At 41.3% G+C, this 21,556-nt stretch overlaps 1 protein-coding gene across 2 annotated transcripts; it reads right to left on the bottom strand.

The window, feature by feature from the left end:
- Positions 1 to 2,867: 2,867 nt before the first annotated feature.
- On the bottom strand, positions 2,868 to 20,971 carry sgms1b (sphingomyelin synthase 1b). Of its 2 annotated transcripts, none has more exons than XM_058405417.1 (6): positions 20,742 to 20,971; positions 8,808 to 9,356; positions 8,608 to 8,725; positions 4,870 to 5,023; positions 4,469 to 4,635; positions 2,868 to 3,736 (listed from the first exon to the last, which is right to left on the bottom strand). In XM_058405417.1, the coding sequence occupies exons 2-6, from the start codon at positions 9,233 to 9,235 to the stop codon at positions 3,563 to 3,565; spliced, it is 1,041 nt and encodes a 346-aa protein (XP_058261400.1). In that variant the 5' UTR covers positions 9,236 to 9,356; positions 20,742 to 20,971; the 3' UTR covers positions 2,868 to 3,562. The 2 variants fall into 2 exon arrangements, with proteins under 2 accessions (XP_058261400.1, XP_058261401.1); XM_058405418.1 differs by lacking the exon at positions 20,742 to 20,971 and adding an exon at positions 12,657 to 12,807.
- Positions 20,972 to 21,556: the final 585 nt, after the last annotated feature.

The raw sequence follows: 21,556 nt of genomic DNA, 5'->3' as shown, positions 1-21,556 counted from the left end.
TCTCCAAAACGCTACACACCAAATGACGTCTCGTTTGAAAACCACATCTTCTGCTTATGTTGTATGTTATGTTGCCTAGCAACCAAATCTTACTACACGGTGTAGCAAGAAAATTTCTATCCATCCATTTTGTCTACACGGGGTTTTTTAGAGGGTTCAGGGCAGAAGGTGTGTGAAGGAAACCAGAGAACCTGGAGGAAACCCTTGAAACCCAATCTTTACACACGTTTATTATAAATATACCGTACCATTATTTCTCATGGATCTTGTTCTCTTCTTCAACACACTACTCCACTACTGTGTGCTGCTTCCTAGTGCTTCTAGGAATCTAACTCCATCAGCTGAGTCCAGCAGGTCAGGGACTGGGCTGCATTTTTCCCACACTCACCAAGTCAGATGGGTCCTGGGATGATCAGCTGCTGTTTTTCCTGTCAACAAAGCTGCTGGGAGTTGGACTTAAAATTGTGGAAAGAACTGACGAAGGCCAAATGAAATATCCTGTGGGTAACTTGAGGCTCATACACTCATACACACATTTTGCTTGTCCACTTGCCCATTTACTCGACATCCTACATCTTTCAGGATGACTCCGCCTCTCATCAGTCTACAGGACATAAGGGCTTAATGAACAATGAGTAAGTTTTTTCACCTAAGAGATTTTACATATAGACACAATACGAACCGGATTTACACAAACAAACCAGTTCAAGCGTTTACACACGCTCAATTCACAACACTGTGTTGTGAGAGTTTTTTATGAGTCTCTGGTTGGTTCTGAGCACTTAAACTTCACAATTTCCTTCAGAAACATTCTTCAGCTGCTTCTGCACATTCGCAATATTTCTGAAGAAGTGACCGTCAAGAAGGGAACAGGATGCGTTAAGATTCAGAGGGGTAATGTTGGTGTACGAGATGTGCTTCGGTCATCCTCGTTGTGACGAGACGGTCTGGAAAGGGCTCAAATGTCCAGAAGATGCTGGAAAAGTAGAGTGTGCCGAAGCTGAAGGTTTTTGTGCTCCGGACAAACAAGAGACACATGAACAACTCGCACAAAACATAAAATACTCATCCAGGTAACAACACACATCAACACACATTAAGAATCGAGCGTGTGTAAACATTTAAACTGGTTTATTTGTGTAAATTCAGTTATTATTGTGTCTTGTGGTCTTATGTGACATAAAGCCATATAAATAATAATAATCATAATTTTTATATTATTATTAATAATATTATTATTATAATAATGATAAAATAAATGCTATGTCTTTCTGATCCAGTATCATCTTTGAAATGTTAATATTTTGCAGATAAATATAAACATTTTATTTTAGGAATGTTAATTCACAAAAAATGTTTTTTAATTTTATTTAAAAAATATTTTAAATATATTTTAAATATAAATTCTAAATATATTATATTTTATATTTTATTATATAAAACTATTTATTCTTTAAATATATGTTAATATTATTTTATATATAATTTATGAAATAAATTATAAATATTAACATCTGCAAAATATTATTTTTTAAAAACATTCTTAAAAATATGTTTATATTATTTTATATATAATTTATCAAATAAATTCTAACTATTAACATCTTCAAAATGTTCATGTTTTGAAGATAAATATCAAGATTTTATTTTATGAATGTTAATTCATAAAATAAAATGTTTTTATTTTATATAAAAAATTATATTTATATAAATGTTTATCATTTATTTTAGAATATTTACATTTAGAAGATGCATGAATGTAAGGCATGTGTAAACTTATGACCTTAGCTGCATCAGCCACCACCATCATCCTGATCTTATCATCCACCCAGTTGATTATCTGTTCCACGGCTCAGCACTTTTCCTTTAATTTGTCGGCTGCGTGAACCTGAACTGAAGTATTACTTGGGGAAATATTTAAACAAAGTGCTCAGAATGATGAATATGATTGCCTCACGCAACTTTTTCAATCTAGCGCATGTTTTGAAATAATAACCACAACTTTTGTATCGGTTTAGTTATGTGCTAATGGTTGTAATTTTTATTTGCCAAAAAAAAAACAAAAACAAACACAAAAACAGTGTTAGCAGCTTTTCTCATCATGTGTTGTACAGAACAGCTCAATGTTTAGTTATCAGCTTATGAACCAAGTACGATCCTGCTCATTAAATGAACCACGCTGGACAGAGCAGGAGACGTGACAGGACACGCTCGCAGCCATCAGTGTGCAGGAACGCCTCTCCTGTCCGAGAGCAGAGAACTCCAGCAGAACCGACGGCAGACACGGCCGTTTGTCTTAGACAAAATAACAGGACGTGAAACGTGTTCCCATATTCCGTGTGACTGGAATACTTATAGACATATGACAATAAATAAGTTTAATACACATTAACAAGTAACAACAAAACCGATTATGGACCCTGTGGTCATTATTTGTTGAAAAAACCTCCTTATAGAGCATGCTAAGTTTTGGGAATTTCCTAAAACCGATATGCTTTGCTGGTAAAAAAGGAGGATGAGTAAAAAAGATAGTATTTTTTATACATTTTTAGTATTTCTTATACTCTGACTACATGTCTAGAGGCAACTGCACTGAACTTAAAATAAGTCAAAATGATGAAACAGCAGCGGTCCGAATTTACCAATAAAACTGAATATTAATACTAACGTCTTTACACTTACCGTCAATTTCTACCAGCAAGAGCTGAATATTTCCTTGGGCTAAATACCTCCAACTTAAATGCTACGCAAGGAAGATTCAAAACTGTCGTGTAGTGATATTTCTGCCTAGGTTTATAGGGTTTTATCAACGTTAATGTACCACTGAGACCACAAAAATACAAAAAAAAAAAAATACATACACTGACCACAGGATCACCGGACAATCCTGGTGTGAAAGGCACTGAGGAAGTTCGTGTCACGAGAAACAGTCATTTTTTGTCCTTTTGCTCTCCATGTAAAAAAAGGTGAGGGGTTTACTCTGAAAAATACATTTCTTATAGAAATTTTCCTGTTGGAGTGGATGAGCTACAAAACTGCACTTTTCCTTGAACCTCCTCCTTCCCTGCAAGTCATTTTGTGGAAAAAAATAACAGGATTTTTAGTTTAAAGGGACACTTCTACGCTCGGGTGAAGAGAACAGTCGCTGCAGATTCTGGTCGGATTTAGATTCCGCCCTGTCGAGTAGGTCGGTCGTATAAACATGGCACACTGGCTCAGTCTGTAAGTGGAAAATATCTGGTTCACTTTACTGTGTGGTCAAGGAACAGAGGACAGATCGTACACCGAATTAGTTAAAGATCACGTTTGACCACATTTGGCAGGTGGCTGAAGGCATTCGTTAATATCGCTCTGGCCTTGTATACTTCACCCCACAAACACGTCCCGGAACACCAACGCGGAGGGAATGCGGGCAGTGAGTGAGGAATGAAATGCTCCGGACGGAAGATGTTCGGACGGACGGGCCGCGCCTCGCGGCCGAGCGCTAAAGGGATTGGCTTGTTTTGTCGCATGACCTGGCACTTAAGGGAACTCTAAGAGTCTTCAGATTGAGCTTCGACGATCAGTCCGAGTCGATCCTGGTGTACTTCACCGTGCCCCACTGGATCGATCGCCACGAGAAGGGGATGTGGTAGCTGCGAGGGACGACGCCTTGAACATTCCGCTCCAGATACAGGAAAACCCAATACCACCACACGCGCGACAGGAAGTTGCTCTGAGATGCAGCCTTGAGTTCCTGCGCAATCAGAAGAGATGTTTGGGTTAATAAACAAGTTCAGTCAGACATCTGCAACAGTATACATCATATCTATATAACATTGTGACCAGTGCCAGGTGATGTGAATAAGACTGAGTATCTCCTCATCATGGCACCTGTTAGTGGGTGGGATATATTAGGCAGCAAATGAACATTTTGTCCTTAAAGTTGATGTTAGAAGCAGGAAAAATGGACAAGCGTGAGGATTTGAGCGAGTTTGACCAAAAGGGCCAGATTATGATGGCTAGACCACTGGATCAGAGCATCTCCAAAACTGCAGCTCTTGTGGGGTGTTCCCAGTCTGCAGTGGTCAGTATCTTTCAAAAGTAGTCAGTATCTATCAGAAGTGATCCAAGGAAGGAACAGTGGTGAACCGGCGACAGGGTCATGGGTGGTCAAGGCTCATTGATGCACGTAGGGAGAGAAGGCTGGCCCGTGTGATGCGATCCAACAGACAAACAGCTGGTTCTGATAGAAAGGTGTCAGGCCTCCACGGATTAAGGGTTTTTTGGCAGCAAAAGGGGGACCAACACAATATTAGTCAGGTGGTCATAATGTTATGCCTGATTGGTGTACATGAATGTTCTTCACAGCACTCCTAATATAAAACACGGTCTGTTCATCCACAGTGTAATGGAGGAACGAATATATGTGAGCATTAATAAACGAAGCTGTGTGTCAGATTTCTCTCTATAAAGACAGTTTACTTACTGACTGGTTAGCCATGGTGTGGTACCACCAGAAGAGGCGTGTGGTGATGAAGTAGGCAACGACCACGTCTATGGTGTAGTGATCATGAGCGAGGAGGATGCAGAACACGCCCATGACGCAGAGGGTCCCACATCCCCAGTGATAGCACCAGAAGCGTCTCGGAGAGTCTGTGAGACAAAAAGCATTCCAGATCAGTCAGTTTATGATTGTTTAGATGTATGGAGTTTATATGTTACGCATATACAGAAATCTAAACAATAAGTGAATCTCCATGCGACGACTGACACTTTTTTTTTTTTTTGGCTAACAGACATGGCTAAGTTCCAGTCTGACACAAGAAGGCTCTGTCGTCTGAGTTTCATTCCCGGAGAGGAACCGAGAAACCGAGGTGGTCTGCTTACACTCTTTAATGAAGAGATAGGTGAGGGTCAGCATGACCGTGTGGCCGCTGTACAGGTAATCCCCACACATGTGATGAGAGCCGGTGATGGTCAAACCTCCTCCGGCGAGCATCTTCATCACCCTCCATATCTGGGACTGCCAGTCTCCATGCAGCTGTGAAGCAGAACAGAAGAAGGTACACTGTTACGTTACAGTCGCTGAGCATTCAGACGAATAAGAAATCCAGCTTAGAGCGTCCACTGACTCATGAACACTGCCCATCGGTTGAAACAAGGCTTTATAGAAAGCTTTAATTCCTTTTATAACACAGCGATTTGCCAAGATTAACATTTATTAAAGAACCACAGACCTCGTCATCTTTTATTCTTTATGATTGCGCTTAATCCTTGTGAGTTGCTATGAAACGAGTCAGTTCCTGTTCTCCGTTTTGTTGGAGCGTGTTTAAACTATAAATCAATCCTTCACCAGGCTCCGTCTTCTCCTCCATGATGATAATAAGAGGGGGAAAAAAATGCAGCTTGTTATGTTGGTGAGAAAGAGCAAGACTTCTGTGTGGTGGAAAAATAAATGTACAGCTTTACACAAGCTACAGAAAAACGTTCACTCACTGAAAACGTCTACACAAACCGTTTCCATAGAAACGATAACATTAGAACGAGTGTGTTAATACAATCCTGCGATCTGAGCTGGAACGAGTGTCGGGGCGGCTTTTAGGAAAATGAAATGGACTTTTTCTGACCAATCAGACTGCAGAGATCCTTTATTAGAATATAAAGTGAAGCTCTGTGTAAGGAAAGCTGTGACAATGAAGCAGTTGTTAGACGTTAATGTTTAAAATCTTTGACTGGGTTTGTGTTTACACTGCATTTCCTTCTCCCTCACACACACACACACTCTCTGAGTCTGTATCTGTGTGTGTGCGCGTGTGTGTGTGTGAGAGAGAGAGACACTAACACACTCAAACTCTCTCTTAAACACACACACACACAGAGTCTATCAGTTTATCTGTCCATGTATTGGTTTGTCTCTCTCACACACAGTCTCGCTGTCCGTCTCTCTCACACGCACTGTCTGTATGTCTCTAACCATCTCTCCCTGTCTCTCTTACACACACTGACTGACTGACTCTCTCTCTCTCTCTCTCTCTGTGTCTCTCTCTTACTCACACACACACAGTCTCTCTCTCTCTCTGTCTCACTGATCCTCTCTGTCCCCGCCCTCTCAGTGTCTCTCTCTCTCGCTCACATACACTGACTGACTGACTCTCTCACACACACACACTGTATCTCTCCCTCCCTCTCCCTCCCTCTCACACACACACACACACACACACACACACACACACACACACACTGTCAGATCCTCTGTCTCTCTCCCTCCCTCCCTCAGCTGTTTTTCAGCAGGAAAGCAGGATCTGACATGTGTAAAGTGCGCCTGTCTCGGCCCCTCTGGTGATGAATGCTCCCTGGCAAGCTGTGCAGTGCACACTTCCTGTCCCATGTCTTTGGGGTGTTGCCCCTGGTTCAGCCCCCTCCCCCCCAACGACTCCCTCACACAAACAGAAACAAACATTAGCCCACACACTGGCCAGGAGGTGCACCACAACAGCGTCATGCTCCAACAGGGTCATGTTCTTCATTACTCGTTCTTCTGCTTTCAGCAGCTTGGCTTAACGAAGGTAACTTTCTGAACCCCGAGGCAGGAAGCAACATGTAGAGCTCTGGAGTCACTTCTGCTGTAGCGTGCAGGTTTAGAAAATAGAGACGTTCGCTAGCTGTAAGGACTATAGCTTCTAATAAAGGGTCCTCTTTTCAAAGAAAGAGCCACGCCAAAACTTTGAGCAACGCATTTCATTTCCTCTACAATCAACAAATGGCTCAGAAGCATCATTAAAGAGGCAAAATATGATAATATAGTACTAGATACACTATATTGCCAAAAGTATTCGCTCACCTGCCTTGACTCGCATATGAACTTAAGTGACATCCCATTCCTAATCCATAGGGTTCAATATGACGTCGGTCCACCCTTTGCAGCTATAACAGCTTCAACTCTTCTGGGAAGGCTGTCCACAAGGTTTAGGAGTGTGTTTATGGGAATTTTTGACCATTCTTCCAGAAGCGCATTTGTCACACACTGATGTTGGACAAGAAGGCCTGGCTCTCAGTCTCCGCTCTAATTCATCCAAATGGAATGGAATTGTCCAAAATGTCTTGGTATGCTGAAGCATTCAGAGTTCCTTTCACTGGAACTAAGGGGCCAAGCCCAGCTCCTGAAAAACAACCCCACACCATAATCCCCCCTCCACCAAACTTTACACTTGGCACAATGCAGTCAGACAAGTACCGTTCTCCTGGCAACCGCCAAACCCAGACTCGTCCATCAGATTGCCAGATGGAGAAGCGCGATTCGTCACTCCAGAGAACGCGTCTCCACTGCTCTAGAGTCCAGTGGCGGCGTGCTTTACACCACTGCATCCGACGCTTTGCATTGCACTTGGTGATGTATGGCTTGGATGCAGCTGCTCGGCCATGGAAACCCATTCCATGAAGCTCTCTGCGCACTGTTCTTGAGCTCATCTGAAGGCCACATGAAGTTTGGAGGTCTGTAGCGATGGACTCTGCAGAAAGTTGGCGACCTCTTCGCACTATGCGCCTCAGCATCCGCTGACCCCGCTCCGTCAGTTTACGTGGCCTACCACTTCGTGGCTGAGTTGCTGTCGTTCCCAAACACTTCCACGTTCTTATAATACAGCTGACAGTTGACTGTGGAATATTTAGGAGCGAGGAAATTTCACGACTGGATTTGTTGCACAGGTGGCATCCTATCACAGTTCCACGCTGGAATTCACTGAGCTCCTGAGAGCGACCCATTCTTTCACAAATGTTTGTAAAAACAGTCTGCATGCCTAGGTGCTTGATTTTATACACCTGTGGCCATGGAAGTGATTGGAACACCTGATTCTGATTATTTGGATGGGTGAGCGAATACTTTTGGCAATATAGTGTAGTGCGACATAAAACACGTACAACGATCCAGACCTTTCAGATCAAGTGATCTAAATAATCTCTACAGCAAATTCAGAGTCAAATGTAAACGTCTCTGATTGGTTCATTTATTTCAATAACACTGTCAGTTCTGATGAAGATCAAAACAACTGAAGGTCATCATGACTGGACAAAAACTGTAACGAAACTCTGATGACAATGTTTTCGAACGATGACTTTCAGAACCTTTCCGTAAACAAACTTGACCACAGCTCAGTTTATCAAGATTGTTTTTTCACTTGAGCCAGAATATGGAAATCCTAATAAAACGTTTTAAAATTGACTGCGGCGACTGGACAGAGAGGTTAGGCTCGAATTTATTCACATCGCATAAGCACGGGATAAGACGAGAACGTGATCGTTTACGGTCAGATGAATAAAGGTGTGATTGAAATCGGCGAAGGAGGTGAAATGATGTCCGATCCTTATCCTTTGATTATCTAGGAGGATAAACCCTGAGTTCAGGTTTATAAACCGTTTTTCTTTCATTTACGTTCAACAGGAATTTGGTTGGTCACTTCAGCCATCCGATCTGGATGACATACCTCAGGTTTCACCCATAAACTCTTCCTGCACAGGCAGTGACTGTACAACAAACTGTCCATAATACCTACATTGTGGTAGAACTGATGATGCCTAATGATCTATTTCATAATCAAAATCTTGGATCACTTTAGGAAGAATCTGTACCTTAGCTGAACACTTAAAGTGCATCCCTGGAACAGGCAGAGTAGTGATGTACATGGTGATACACCGGTACAGGTACAGCGTCCCTACAATGAACAGGAACCGCCGACCGACGATGGACCTGCCAAAGGAAACACTGAGGTCACCTAAGATCATAAGAGTCCAATACCTCTCTGAAACACGAGTTATTTTTGAACACTTACTTGTGTTTCAGGAGACTCCACTGTAAGATCCATAAGATCACCAGGATCATCCCGTTAATCTCGCAGACAGTAAAAGCCCATTCCACGCGGTCGAAAAAGTCAAAGAACTTATCAGGTAACGGAGGGCTCACCTCCTTGGGAGGCACACGCTCGTGGACGACGGAGATCATTAGGGTGGTTAAAATGAAGCAGCAGATGGCATACAACAAGGCCATGGCAGTCTTGCTCCACTCGGTGGGAAACGAAGAGCTAGGTGGACCGGGGATTTGAATTCGCACCACTTCCTTATGAAAACCGTTGACCAATCCGTTACGCGGGGTCTTGCCCCCGGTGCCGGCTGCATGGCCGTTAGCCTGGCCGTTCGGGTGAGTCTCCATGAGTGGCTCGATGGTGATCTCTTCCCTGGACCACTGCGCTGTTTTCTTCATGCCCGTCCCCGACTGACCTGTTGAGACGGAATGGTGTGCTAGAGTCCAGAGACGCACATCGTGCAGAAGGAAACCAGATCTGGATGTCAACTGGACGTCATGTCCTAATGCAGGGTTGTGCCTGAAAAGATAAGACACATTGTTTAAGGAGTAAAACAGATAAAAACATCATGACGGAAAGGATTGTGTCAGCCAGGTGTATCTGCTCAAACAAAATACCACTGTATGAAAAAGAGTTACACTCAAACTGACCAGACCAGAACTTTCTGCTAAATCAGAGGCGACTCCAAGCTTCATTCCACCAAAGCAGAAGCCACACTGAGTTTCAGTCCACTGAAAGCCAAGATCAGCTGATTCGACAGGTGGACTCAGGTGTGTCTCCTGCTTCGGTGGTCAGTTGTTTACATCTGGTTTTTATGCGTTCACTTGTAGAAGTTTTTTTTCGTTAATTAACCCACTGGGCAAGTAAAGGTTCCAGTGAATGGCCCAGTTCCATGTTTTGGTTTCTCTGAATCCTAAATGGAAACTGGTAGCTGATATGAGAACAAAGTTAGTGGATTAATAGAGATTAAGAAAAAATGAACGAGTTAATCTAGCACATTATACACTACGTACAATTCCGCTCGGCCCATTAGTTCCAGCTTCAGCTTCATACCAAGACATTTTGGACAATTTCATGCTCTTTGTGGGAACAGTTTGGGGATGACCCCTTCCTGTTCCAACATGACTGCACACCAGTGACCAAAGCAAGGTCCATAAAGACATGGATGAGTGAGTTTGGTGTGGAGGAACTTGACTGGCCTGCACAGAGTCCTGACCTCAACCCCATAGAACACCTTTGGGATGAATTAGAGTGGAGACTGTGAGCCAGACCTTCTCGTCCAACATCAGTGCCTGACCTCACAAATGCGCTTAAAAAGGAACGGTCAAAAATTCCCATAAACACACTCCTAAACCTTGTGGAAAGCCTTCCCAGAAGAGTTGAAGCTGTTATAGCTGCAAAGGGCGGGACAACTCCATATTACATTCATGTGCATGTAAAGACAGATGTTCCAAAACTTTTGCCAATATAGAGTATAAATAATAATAAACAGCTAATAACTAACAGCTAAAATTTTAAAAGTGGTTATAGAACTCACACCATTGTTCATGTTATAATCACAGAGAAAGATGACATCACCACCCTGGACTGCAGTCTGGTGTATACAACACAGCAGTGAAATAAACAAATCTCTCCAGTTCTTAGAATATCTCCACGGTCATAAGTGTGGATCAAAATAACAGCGTATCAAGTCACGCGAGTAGAACACGAGCTCCGTTCGATCCATAACGGACAAGAGCCTAGGGTTCTGGTGGCCTTATTAAAGTACGTAAGTGCGGGGGGTGGGGGGGCAGAGTGGGTGTATGATGTATGAGGATACTGTTGATGGACAATAAAGCAACATTTAACTCGTTTTTTAAGCTCTCTAATTGAGGAAAGATCTGTGTGCCTCTTGGTTATTGAATCCCCCCCCCACACACACAAAAATTAAATAAAATAAAAATGAAATTAAATTAAAAAACAATAAAATAAGATAATGAAAAAAAAAAAAAAATGAGAAAAAGAAAATGTTTTTCAGTCATCATTATGCAAATTACATGACAAGATAATACCGGACTATGATGCCCACAGTACATAGGAAGTGGGAAGGGTTAAGCAGGTTCTCTGTGTAATAAATAAATAAATAAATAAATAAATAAATAAATAAATAAATAAATAAATAAATAAATGCTGGCTGGTGACCTTATTTCAAGATCATGTGAGACATGGCCAATAAATAAATAAATAAATAAATAAATAAATAAATAAATAAAATTAATTAATTAAAAAAAAAAAAAATAATAATAATAATAATATTTTTTTGCTGAACAAGCTTGTTGAGTGTGGGATTTTGGGATATGTAGTTTTTCCCTCAAATTTGCTCAACCTTACAACCCTGCTATGTAATCCAAGCTTCAATAAAAATATAATATCAATCTCCAGGGTTTGTCTGTGTTTCTTGTTTAAAAGATGAGCTTTAATGATTTCACTGAAATCACACGCACTACGCAGGTTAACAGGATAATGACGGGGACAAATTGGATTCACGGGCTGCCACAAGCCCCGAACCGCCATGCAGACACACGGGGCATGAGTCAAACAGGGAATTACAGGGACGCTTAAACCTGAAGTGAAAACAGGTTTTAAGTCCCACAGGTCATACGGAAGGTGTGCTTTAGTTCATGCAGGCTTACAGGAAACTTTTTTTTATTGCTGAATAAGCTGGAAAAACCAAGGTAAAACTGCGTCCATCAGCCATGGAAGCTCTGACCTCTGTAAGCATGAGAACTGTTTATTAGTTAACCTCCTTTAAGCTGAAGCACATGGCCTCCACTTAGAAGAATTCGAAGAACTCGGGAGTGTGTTAGTCAGGGTGTGGCACGTCTGTTTACAAGTCTGTTCATGAAACAGGGGGAAGGGATGTCTCCCCACCACACATCTGCTTTCCATTACACAGCTCCGGTCTTTATCATCAGCTGCACCGCTGTACCATGTGTCATACACGGGGCGGACATTTTCTCCAGTTTTATCATTAAAAGATTTACTTTCTGTAAAAGTTTCTGTTCTAGCGGTAACGAGAGAGCCCACACCAGCGTTTGGATACCCCGCAGTGGGTGCATTTTTCCATTTAAAGACGAAACAAACGTTTTTTTTCCTCTCTGCAAGAGGAACACCTACGTGATGAAGTTTCTCAGCTTTGCTTCAAAGTGTCTGCGATGCAAGATAGGCAATAAAGCCGCTGTACAACTTGTGAAACAACAAAAAAGTGACAGTGTCTACTTTGTAGAAGATCTCAGAAGACACTAGAGTAACGTCTAACGAACGGTGGATTATTACAGCAGGTTCTCACATGACGCGCGTGAAGGACGGAAAATACAGTGAGAGAACCATGTGTTGTTCCTCCATCACAGGTACGAGAACCTGACGTGAAGGGAGGAATCTACAGACCATCGCTCCTGCTCTAGACTTGAAACCCGATATAATCCTTCTTTCAGAGCTAAATAAACAAACTGTCAGGAATCGACTGAAGGTTCAAACAGGTTTCAGGAAGTTTAAAAAGATGGAAACTAGCTAATAATTTAATAAATTTAGAGACACTGTATTTAGTAATCACACACACACACACACACACACACACACACACACGTGTTTAACGTGACAACAAGCAGTAAAACTTTGAACACGGTCTTATACATAGCGGGTTTCCAACATACCCATCTATCTATATATCTGTCTACACAGATAGATAGATAGACACTTCTCTCACACACAAACTTGAAATATTTTTACTCTCTACAGCTTCTCCTTCGTAAAAATAACACGGTTTCTGCTTGCACTCACCTCAGTCCTGGTTAGAAGTAGTGGTCTGTCGTTCTCCATGTGCTCTAAAACTGCTGCTGGTTCTTTCTTAGCTCACCCCCCCTCCCAGGCCCCACCCCCCTGCTCCGATTGGCCTGCTCACGTTCCACAACGCAACACTTGGCTCTCTAGTCCTGGCCTAAAGCTGTTAGCTAGTTGCCTGGCAACAAGAAATGAGTGAGTGAGTGAGGAAGGGAGGGGTGCATATAAAGGGTATAGCTCTAACGAGTAAGTGAAGAGGAATATATTTATTCACTCTGTTGGAGTCTCTGACTGGAAATATTTACTCTTCTGAGCCTGACTCATGGGTGGGACACTGAAACAGTTCCAAGATTTTGACTGACCAGATGATCAGAAAGGCATGAGGTCATCATCGTAATAAACACCTCTCATCTTCCGTAGGGACGTAATTCCGGCGGGATTTTTTTTCCTCTTACTGAGAACCGGATTCATTTCAAATTCTTCACCTGCACAAAAGTGGGCGAGACCTGAACATAGAACATCGAGCATACACTCTGAACTGTATTGGATTTCACCTGTCCCAGATTATGGGCTCCATGAGCCAAGATACAAATACAGGAAATTTCCACAGAGGTCTAAAAATACTGACTAAAGGACGTCTTTCCTTCTTTGTACAAAAAAAAAAAAATTCTTTTATCATCTTTTTCGGAGAACATTTCCTCACATCATTTCTTACAATGACGTTATTAATCATGTGTCTTTCATGAAGTGACGGACAGAAGACGGCATAATGAATATATATATATATATATATATATATATATATATATATATATATATATATATATATATATATATATATATATATATATATATATATATATAATATATATATATATATATATATATATATATATATATATATATATATATATATATATATATATATATATGAAAAACAACTTGTACAGAACGCGGTCACTCTGGAATTTTGCAATCGCAGAAATTTACACAAAATCAAGCAAACATCCTCAAAGCCCTCTTTCATCATCATAGAAAGTCATAAATGTGTGTCTTTACTAGCAGGAAGAAGAAGAAGAAAGAAAAGAAATCCTTTGAGAAACGGGTAGTTATCTGTAGTTACGGCCGTCAGTGACCGTCAGTGTCTGAGGGTTGGTCATTTAGAACTATTAATACTAATAATATTAATGAAAAGGTGTTTAAAAAAGGTTTTAAAAAAGTCCGTGGTGAGGTAACTGTCCAACATGACTGACCAGAATGACCACAAAACTGTAGTTACGTCATTTAACAGGACACGAAGTCATTCTTCGTGATATTAAATATAACAGGAAGCCATTGATATGTGACACGAGGGCGGAGCCACCAGCTCAATTAGGCATCAAGGCAACCTTTTGTTCGGTCCGGTCCAGCATGAAAGGTGAGGAGTTTATTTCTGACAGGTATTTACATCCCAAGAATAGCTCAGCTTACCCCGACTTCCCAAACCGAGCCCCTCGTGCTCTTCATAACCCTGCACTACTACAGAAAGGAGGAAAGTGTTTATAGGAGCGTCTTTAGGTTGCATAATTAACTGGCCTATTTCTTTTCCTCTCGAAGATGACTTAATTCCCTACTGAGCAGCCGGCTCACATCACTGGCCCTATTTAATGACTAAACACCAGACGAATGCTTGAGATAATGCTCCATTTCTGCAAACAGAGGACTGAGCAACGTGTAAGAAGTCATCGATAGAAATTAAAGATCTGCTGTGGAATAGAAAGCTGAAAGAAGAAGAAGAAGAAGAAGAAGAAGAAGCAGAGGGTCAAGCAGAGTTTGATAACACACACGACGTTGCTGTTGGAGCTGAAGACAAGCCACAACAGCCCCATTCACACTCTGAATCACGCTTCTGTCCTCCACGAATTCCTCAACACACACACTCCATACGGCTGAATCCAATTACCACCACTGAGCCCGAGCCCAAGGACGGTCAATTAGCTACAGAAGAGGACGCGAGCAAGAAAATCGTCCTGATTAGCCGCATGCGGTTTCTTTTATTCTTCTTGCACTTGGTCAAAAAATAAATAAAATAAAAAAATCCCATCAAATTTCATCAAAGTTTTCTTCTGGAGAATAAGTAAATGTTTTATTCCAAGAAAGCTGATTGGTTGTCAGCCGCTCCACCCACTGTGAAATGTTACTAAATTACTATGGCAACCGATCCATAGAAACACACACACACACACACACACACAAGGCCTCATAATACAGCGACTGGAGACTTGTGTGAAACGAAGCGTTACCACAGCGACAAAAACAACAGGATGGAAGTCGGAAGTGTGCACCAGACGCGTCTGCTGCTGGCCGTGTGCAGATTCAATTCAACGTCTGATCGTGCAAACGCGACATGATTTCATTTTTGTTTTTTCCCCCAATCCCATCAATCCCAGAATGTCCAGGTTGTGAGTAGTCCAGTCTCCAGAGTAGCCTCGGATTCTCAGAGGATTTTTCAGAGATACTTCGACTCACCGGGGCTTCCAAGTTATGTGCTTTCCGGTCGGCTCTGGTCATTCTTGTCTAAGCTCCAAGCTCTCTTATCAAGACGGCGTTTCAAAAAATGTGTGTTTTTGTTCCTTAAACACAACTGTGTGTGAACCTTTTTCGACTGTTGTGTGAGTTAATCTCATGAAACACCGGCCTTCTGACCGCCAAAATCCACGCCTGGGGTCACTGTATAATCATTCGCTTTGATAAATCTTCAATCCTCTGGTGTGTTTAGAACCTGGGAGAAGCTGTTGATGTTTTACTTCTCTGCTAAAGTGTTTGTTTTTGTAGTCCTGGACTCAGGACACTGAGGTCTGTTACCTAAAATGACTTTACAGGAATAACAGAAAGCTGTGGGTTTACTGATGCTTCAGAAGTGTTAACTCCAGCTTATTATCAAAAGATAAGCAGCATGAAGTCAAATACAGTCCTTTCTTTCCTCTAATCGGAGCCATGGTTAAAGAGGATGTGAACGAAACAACAGGACGCATGTGGCACAAAGTTCAACGCCCTTGCCTGATTCCCTGGGTGAGCAGGATCTGTTCGGACGCTACGCTAATCTGGGAGTGCGGTGATAGTGGGGAATAAAACTCGTAGCCCGTATGAGGACCGAGTCTTCGGTCTGCTTTTTATTCGCCGCAGTGAATCCTTCAGCAAATAAACACCTTTGTCTCGAGGAGCACAATGATTTCAGAGGGCGACACGCAGCCCACGTAGGATTGTGGTTTCAGGCGTTTCTTTCATGATGTAATCAATTCCCACTTGTAATAATGGACAATAAAAAACTGACCAAAAAAGGGGGCAAGCTGCTCCTTCATCTTCGCTGTTCTTGATTTCTTTGAAACAAAAGTACAAACTCTCTAAACTGACTCAAGAGCAATAGAAATCTTACCTAGTTCTATTAAATGACTCTAAATGAAACTACAGTGTGATGTGATAAGTCTCATGTGACTGCTCTAATTTATAGCATGATTTTCTTATTAGACCTCTCCAAAAGCCAGGAAGGTCCTGATCCAATTCCTTATAAGGAAATTTCATTAGTGTTGCTCGAGGGCCGCGCCATGGAGCCTTAATTACATTCGAAGAGAAATGATCTTATAAACATCACGAGATGTCCGGCTCCGGGTTACTGAGCGCTTCCCACACACATACATACCGCAACTGTCCTGGACCCCAAACATGTAACGATAGTCATGATGCATGACAGGACCAGGAAGAGGGGAAAAAATATATATATATAAACCAAGCAGGCAGACAGCAAAGCATTAAACCACAGACGATGTGAAACAGGAAACCTTGCACAACTTGTTAGAGGCACGTGACTCTTCATGAGCTCAAAAGCCTCACTCTTTCCATTAACACCCCAAAATGATCTAGTGCAACTGGAAACGGTGGAGAAAAGACCACCCAGGAAGCAACTCGGTGTGAAAGAGCACTGGTTTCTACTAAGCAGTGTCCAGGGTTGAAAATTACACAGTGGAGTAAAAACCATCACAGGTTTATTTTATTACTGTATTAATCGATTAAAATAAATAAATAAATAAATAAAAAAGTAAAAAGTAAACTAGGGTGAAAATTAAAGGAGAAATATTTTTTAAATAAATCTTTGTATTTAATTCTCATTAATAAATAATAATTTAAAAAAAAACATTTTTTTCTTTTTTTAATTTCGACAGAAAGTCAGGAACATGCTATAAGAGGCAGCTGAAGGTGTTTCTAGGTGTTTAACAGAAACACAATGGCTTTTCAGACCCCTGTTAAATTAAAGAATTACAGAAACTTTTTTTTTTAATTGAATTAAATTTTTAAAAATAAAAGCGGTTGTTTTGGTGTGATTTAGGGGGAAGACTAGAGGCTGAAGGTTGTTCAATTCAACTTTTAAGTCTGGGGAGGTGGAGCCAGACACGAAAGTAATAAGTACTGCTTTTTTTGTGAAAATAAAATAAGAAAATAAAAAAAATTCAACCCACCACAAAGGTAGACATTATAAACCAAAAAAACAATCCATTTTGATTGAAATGGTATTTTAAAAATGTTAATCCTACACCTTGAATAACCATGACACAACCTCATCACTACTCAAGCTCAGGAAACCACACACACAACCATCCGATACGCTTCGAAACTGACCGTAAAAATCCATAACCTTGAGCCAAAGACAAGAGGTCAGAGTTTAGATATTAACCAGAGTGTGAAGGAACAGCAATAAGAAAAAAACTGGAATATTGTTATACATTAGATTGAATAGTTATACATTATCTTAAAAAAAACTGTACCACACTGAGCTGATGTCAAGGATGTGATGAATGTGACCTGCTCCTAATGTACAGTTACTAATATATACACACTGGTCAGGTATAACACTCTGAGCACTAGGAGGTGAAGTGAATAAGACTGAGTATCTCCTCATCATGGCACCTGTTAGTGGGTGGGATATATTAGGCAGCAAGTCAACATTTTGTCCTTAAAGTTGATGTTAGAAGCAGGAAAAATGGACAAGCGTAAGGATTTGAGTGAGTTTGACCAAAAGGGCCAAATTGTGATGGCTAGACCACTGGATCAGAGCATCTCCAAAACTGCAGCTCTTGTGAGGTGTTCCTGGTCTGCAGTGGTCAGTATCTATCAAAAGTGGTCCAAGGAAGGAACAGTGGTGAACTGGCGTGGGGAGAGAAGGCTGGCCCGTGTGATCCGATCCACCAGACGAGCTACTGTTGCTCAGATTGCTGAAGAAGTTAATGCTGGTTCTGATAGAAAGGGGTCAGAACACACAGTGCATCATAGTTTGTTATGTATGGAGCCGCAGACCGGTCAGGGTGCCCATGCTGACCCCTGTGCACCACCGAAAGCAACAACAGTGGGCACGTGAGGATCAGAACTGGACCACGGAGCAATGGAAGAAGGTGGCCTGGTCTGATGAATCATGTTTTCTTTTACATCACGTGGATGGCCGGGTGCGTGTGCGTCTCTTACCTGGGGAACACATGGTACCAGGATGCGCTATTGGAAGAAGGCGAGTCGGCGGAGGCAGTGTCCAGCTTTGGTCAATGTTTTGCTGGTAAACCTTGGGTCCTGCCATCCATGTGGATGTTACTGTGACACGTACCACCTAAGCATTGTTCCAGACCATGTACACCCTTTCATGGAAACGGTATTCCCTGATGGCTGTGGTCTCTTTCAGCAGGATAATGCGCCATGACACAAAGCAGAAATGGCTTGATGACCACAACAACCAGTTTGAGGTGTTGACTCCGCCTCCAAATTCCCCAGATCTCAATCCAATTCAGCATCTGTGGGATGTGCTGGACAAACATGTCCGATCCATGGAGGCCCCACCTCACAACTTACAAGGACTCAAAGGATCTGCTGCTAACATCTTGGTGTCAGATCCCACAGCACACCTTCAGGGCCCTGACCTTAAATATATCCATACAAGGCTACACCTGACTTGTCATCTGTTTAATCACTGCTTATACAAACACACAAAGCCCATATGACCTCCTACGCCTGTAGTGTAGCTCAAATATCTGGTGTTGAAAGAAGGGTTTCACAAAAGAATTTTTGACTTGAAAAAGAAACAGTGAAACCTATTGACAGTGTACACAGCGTACGGTCACGTCCGAGTGAAAACTGATAAATGTTCCCAGTGCATTGTGGGTAATACACACTGCGACTATGAGGCATGAAAAGAACAACCATCAAGAAAACATGGTTCTTTCCCTGGAGAGGTGAAGTAACGTAATTATCCACAGAGTATCTCTGGGATTTTGGTCCCTACTGTAATATTTTACTCAGTGTACAAGCAGGTGTCTGGAAAGATTGTGCTTCGTTTAACCTTCTAGAAAAATGGACAGGAGAAAAAAGAAATACATAGAAATATACAGAGGTTCCTCAGCATGTAAACACTTCAGCATGTGCTTTTTAATCATCTAAAAGCCAAGACCTAACTTCACTCTGCAGAACAAACCAACAGACACGTGTTATATCAGAAAAGAGAAGTCCAGAGAAGATACTGAGTTTCTAGCACCTGATACTGAGTGATATATACAAGGAGGCTGAGAAGTGCAAAACAATATAAAAGTAATATAAAAGTTAACCATAAAACAAAACAACAAATCCAAAAACAAAATAAAATTAAAAAAATCCAGAAACAAAATTTTAAAAATCCAGAAACAAAATAAAAAATTGAAAAACAAAATAAAAAATCCAGAAACAAAGTAAAAAATTCAAATACAAAATAAATCAAAACACAAAATAAATCATCCAGAAACAACAAAAAAATCTGGAAATAACATAAATCCAAAAACACAAGGACGAATCAGACAGAGCGGAAAAGTTCGGTATAGTTTGCGAATGGGATTCTTCCCTCTGATTGGATGAGACATCTGTCACTCAGGATCTACAGGAAGTAGGAAATCTAACTATTTCTTGTACATGTGTGGAGTTCTGCATTCACTTTAAAGCATTTTTTTCAATAGTGCAACTTTAAATAACAAACATATTTATATTGATAAGAAAATGGAGTTCATTCAGCGCTACTGTGAGGAAGGACGTTCATATGGTGTGATTTTGGATATACTGATAGCGTATCATGGAGTAAAGATTATCTCTAAAAACACACCAGGAATGTTTGGAAGAGCAAACTATTCCAGATGAAAGGATGTAAGGAGCGCTATAAGAGCAGAGCTGTGTTCATACACACACCAATCCACTTTCTACTGCTGCAGATACTGCTGGACTTCCTGTAGATCCTGAGTGACCCATGTCTCGTCCAATCAGAGGGAAGAATTCCATTCCATGCGGGGGCGGGTCTTAGACTTCCTCAGGTGTGGAAAAACGTTCCCATTAGCTAAGGCTTAATCCCAAATGACTTCCTATTAGTGCACTAGAAGTCATCAGGTTATAAGTAGGGTAAGTAGCCATTTGGGATTTAGCCTGAAACAAGTTTCCGTTAGCTTGTCGCGTGTTAAAATCGTTTTTAATTAACAACAGTAATTTAATTAACAATAATTATTATTATCATTATTATAAAAAGACACGACAGTCCAGTTGAACATAAATGGAAACCTGTCGTTAGTGACACGTGGTTAAATACTAATAACTAGTTTTAGATCAAATTTAGCTTCGTGTCATCTGAAGCGTTTTGGCTCGTGCGCAAAGAGCTCGTGAGTGTGAGAGTTCACTTCAAAAACAGATGAAAATAATGGCACGATAATAACAACCTGTACGAGGTTTTTTCTTCTTGTTGTTGGTTGTGGCGATGAGTTGAGGGGAAAAAGGCCAGAGATAACATTTCACCTCAGTTTGGTGTGTAAATAATGTGGTAAAGGTGTGTGTGTGTGTGTGTTACATTCATACAGGTTTTATGTATTTTTAGCTACAGACTCTTTAGGGGAAAGTTAGAGCAAATGATCAACAGCTGATGAAGATGTGAAGTGGAAAAAAAAATTAATTAATTAAATCACACACCGAGCTAGAAAAACATCCCTGTATTTGTCATTAACTATAATAAATTTAAAAAAAGCGGATAAATGGGAGCAAGTGAAACATCCCATAACAACCTACCAGGCGTGAGGATCCCTTCTCTGTCTTTAGGGAGCCTCGGTGGAGAACATGTCTGCCACAGTCCTGCCCTTTAACTTTAAAGATGTCTTGCAGGAGGGGGAGGTGGCTGGTAAAATCCTAAGGCTTCTTCCTTTCCCGTGTTCGGGTCAGTATGACGGACCGAGAAGATAACGTTAACGGAAGACGTTTTCTCGCGCTCTTTAGTGCAGTAGTATGCGGTTTTGGACGCGGCCCAAGATTCCTCGCGCAGCAAGAGTATAGCGGTTTCCAGGGGGCGTGGCTTATTAAACCAACGCCTCCTTCTGTTCCAAACTGCTGTGTGGACTCGCTTCGCGCTGTTCGAGTCCTCCCTCGTTACGTAGGCGCGTTCATGCCGAGAGCGCGCGTAGAGTGACGTGCGCGTTCCCCAGGCGATGAGAGAAAGCCATGTTGAGGACCGTTAGCACGGCGCTGCTGAATGCTCGATTCTGATTGGTTGAGAGACGTTCTGCGGCTTAGATTAAAGTTTACAGATTTGTTGTGTTTTAATCAAAGGATTAGGGTTTCGATTTCAGATTACAGTAGGATTATGATTTGAATGAAATGTTAGGATTACTATTATTTATATGTTTATATGTTTTAATCAGGACACAGAGTTCACATTTTAGATTAGATTGTTAAAATCTAACACGTTAGATTTTAGCTTTGTATTAACGTTGTTTTAATAAGATTGTTGTTTGGATCAACATTATGATGTTTAGATTAAGGTTTATTGTTCAGATGTAAGATTTATAGAATTAGGATTAGGGGTTAGATGGTACGATTGGAGTAAGGAT

This window comes from Hemibagrus wyckioides, linkage group LG13 (genome assembly GCF_019097595.1).
Source record: "Hemibagrus wyckioides isolate EC202008001 linkage group LG13, SWU_Hwy_1.0, whole genome shotgun sequence".
NCBI lineage: Eukaryota > Metazoa > Chordata > Actinopteri > Siluriformes > Bagridae > Hemibagrus > Hemibagrus wyckioides.
The sequence above is the reverse complement of the archived record's forward strand: the minus strand, read 5'-3'. Positions and strand labels throughout refer to the sequence as shown.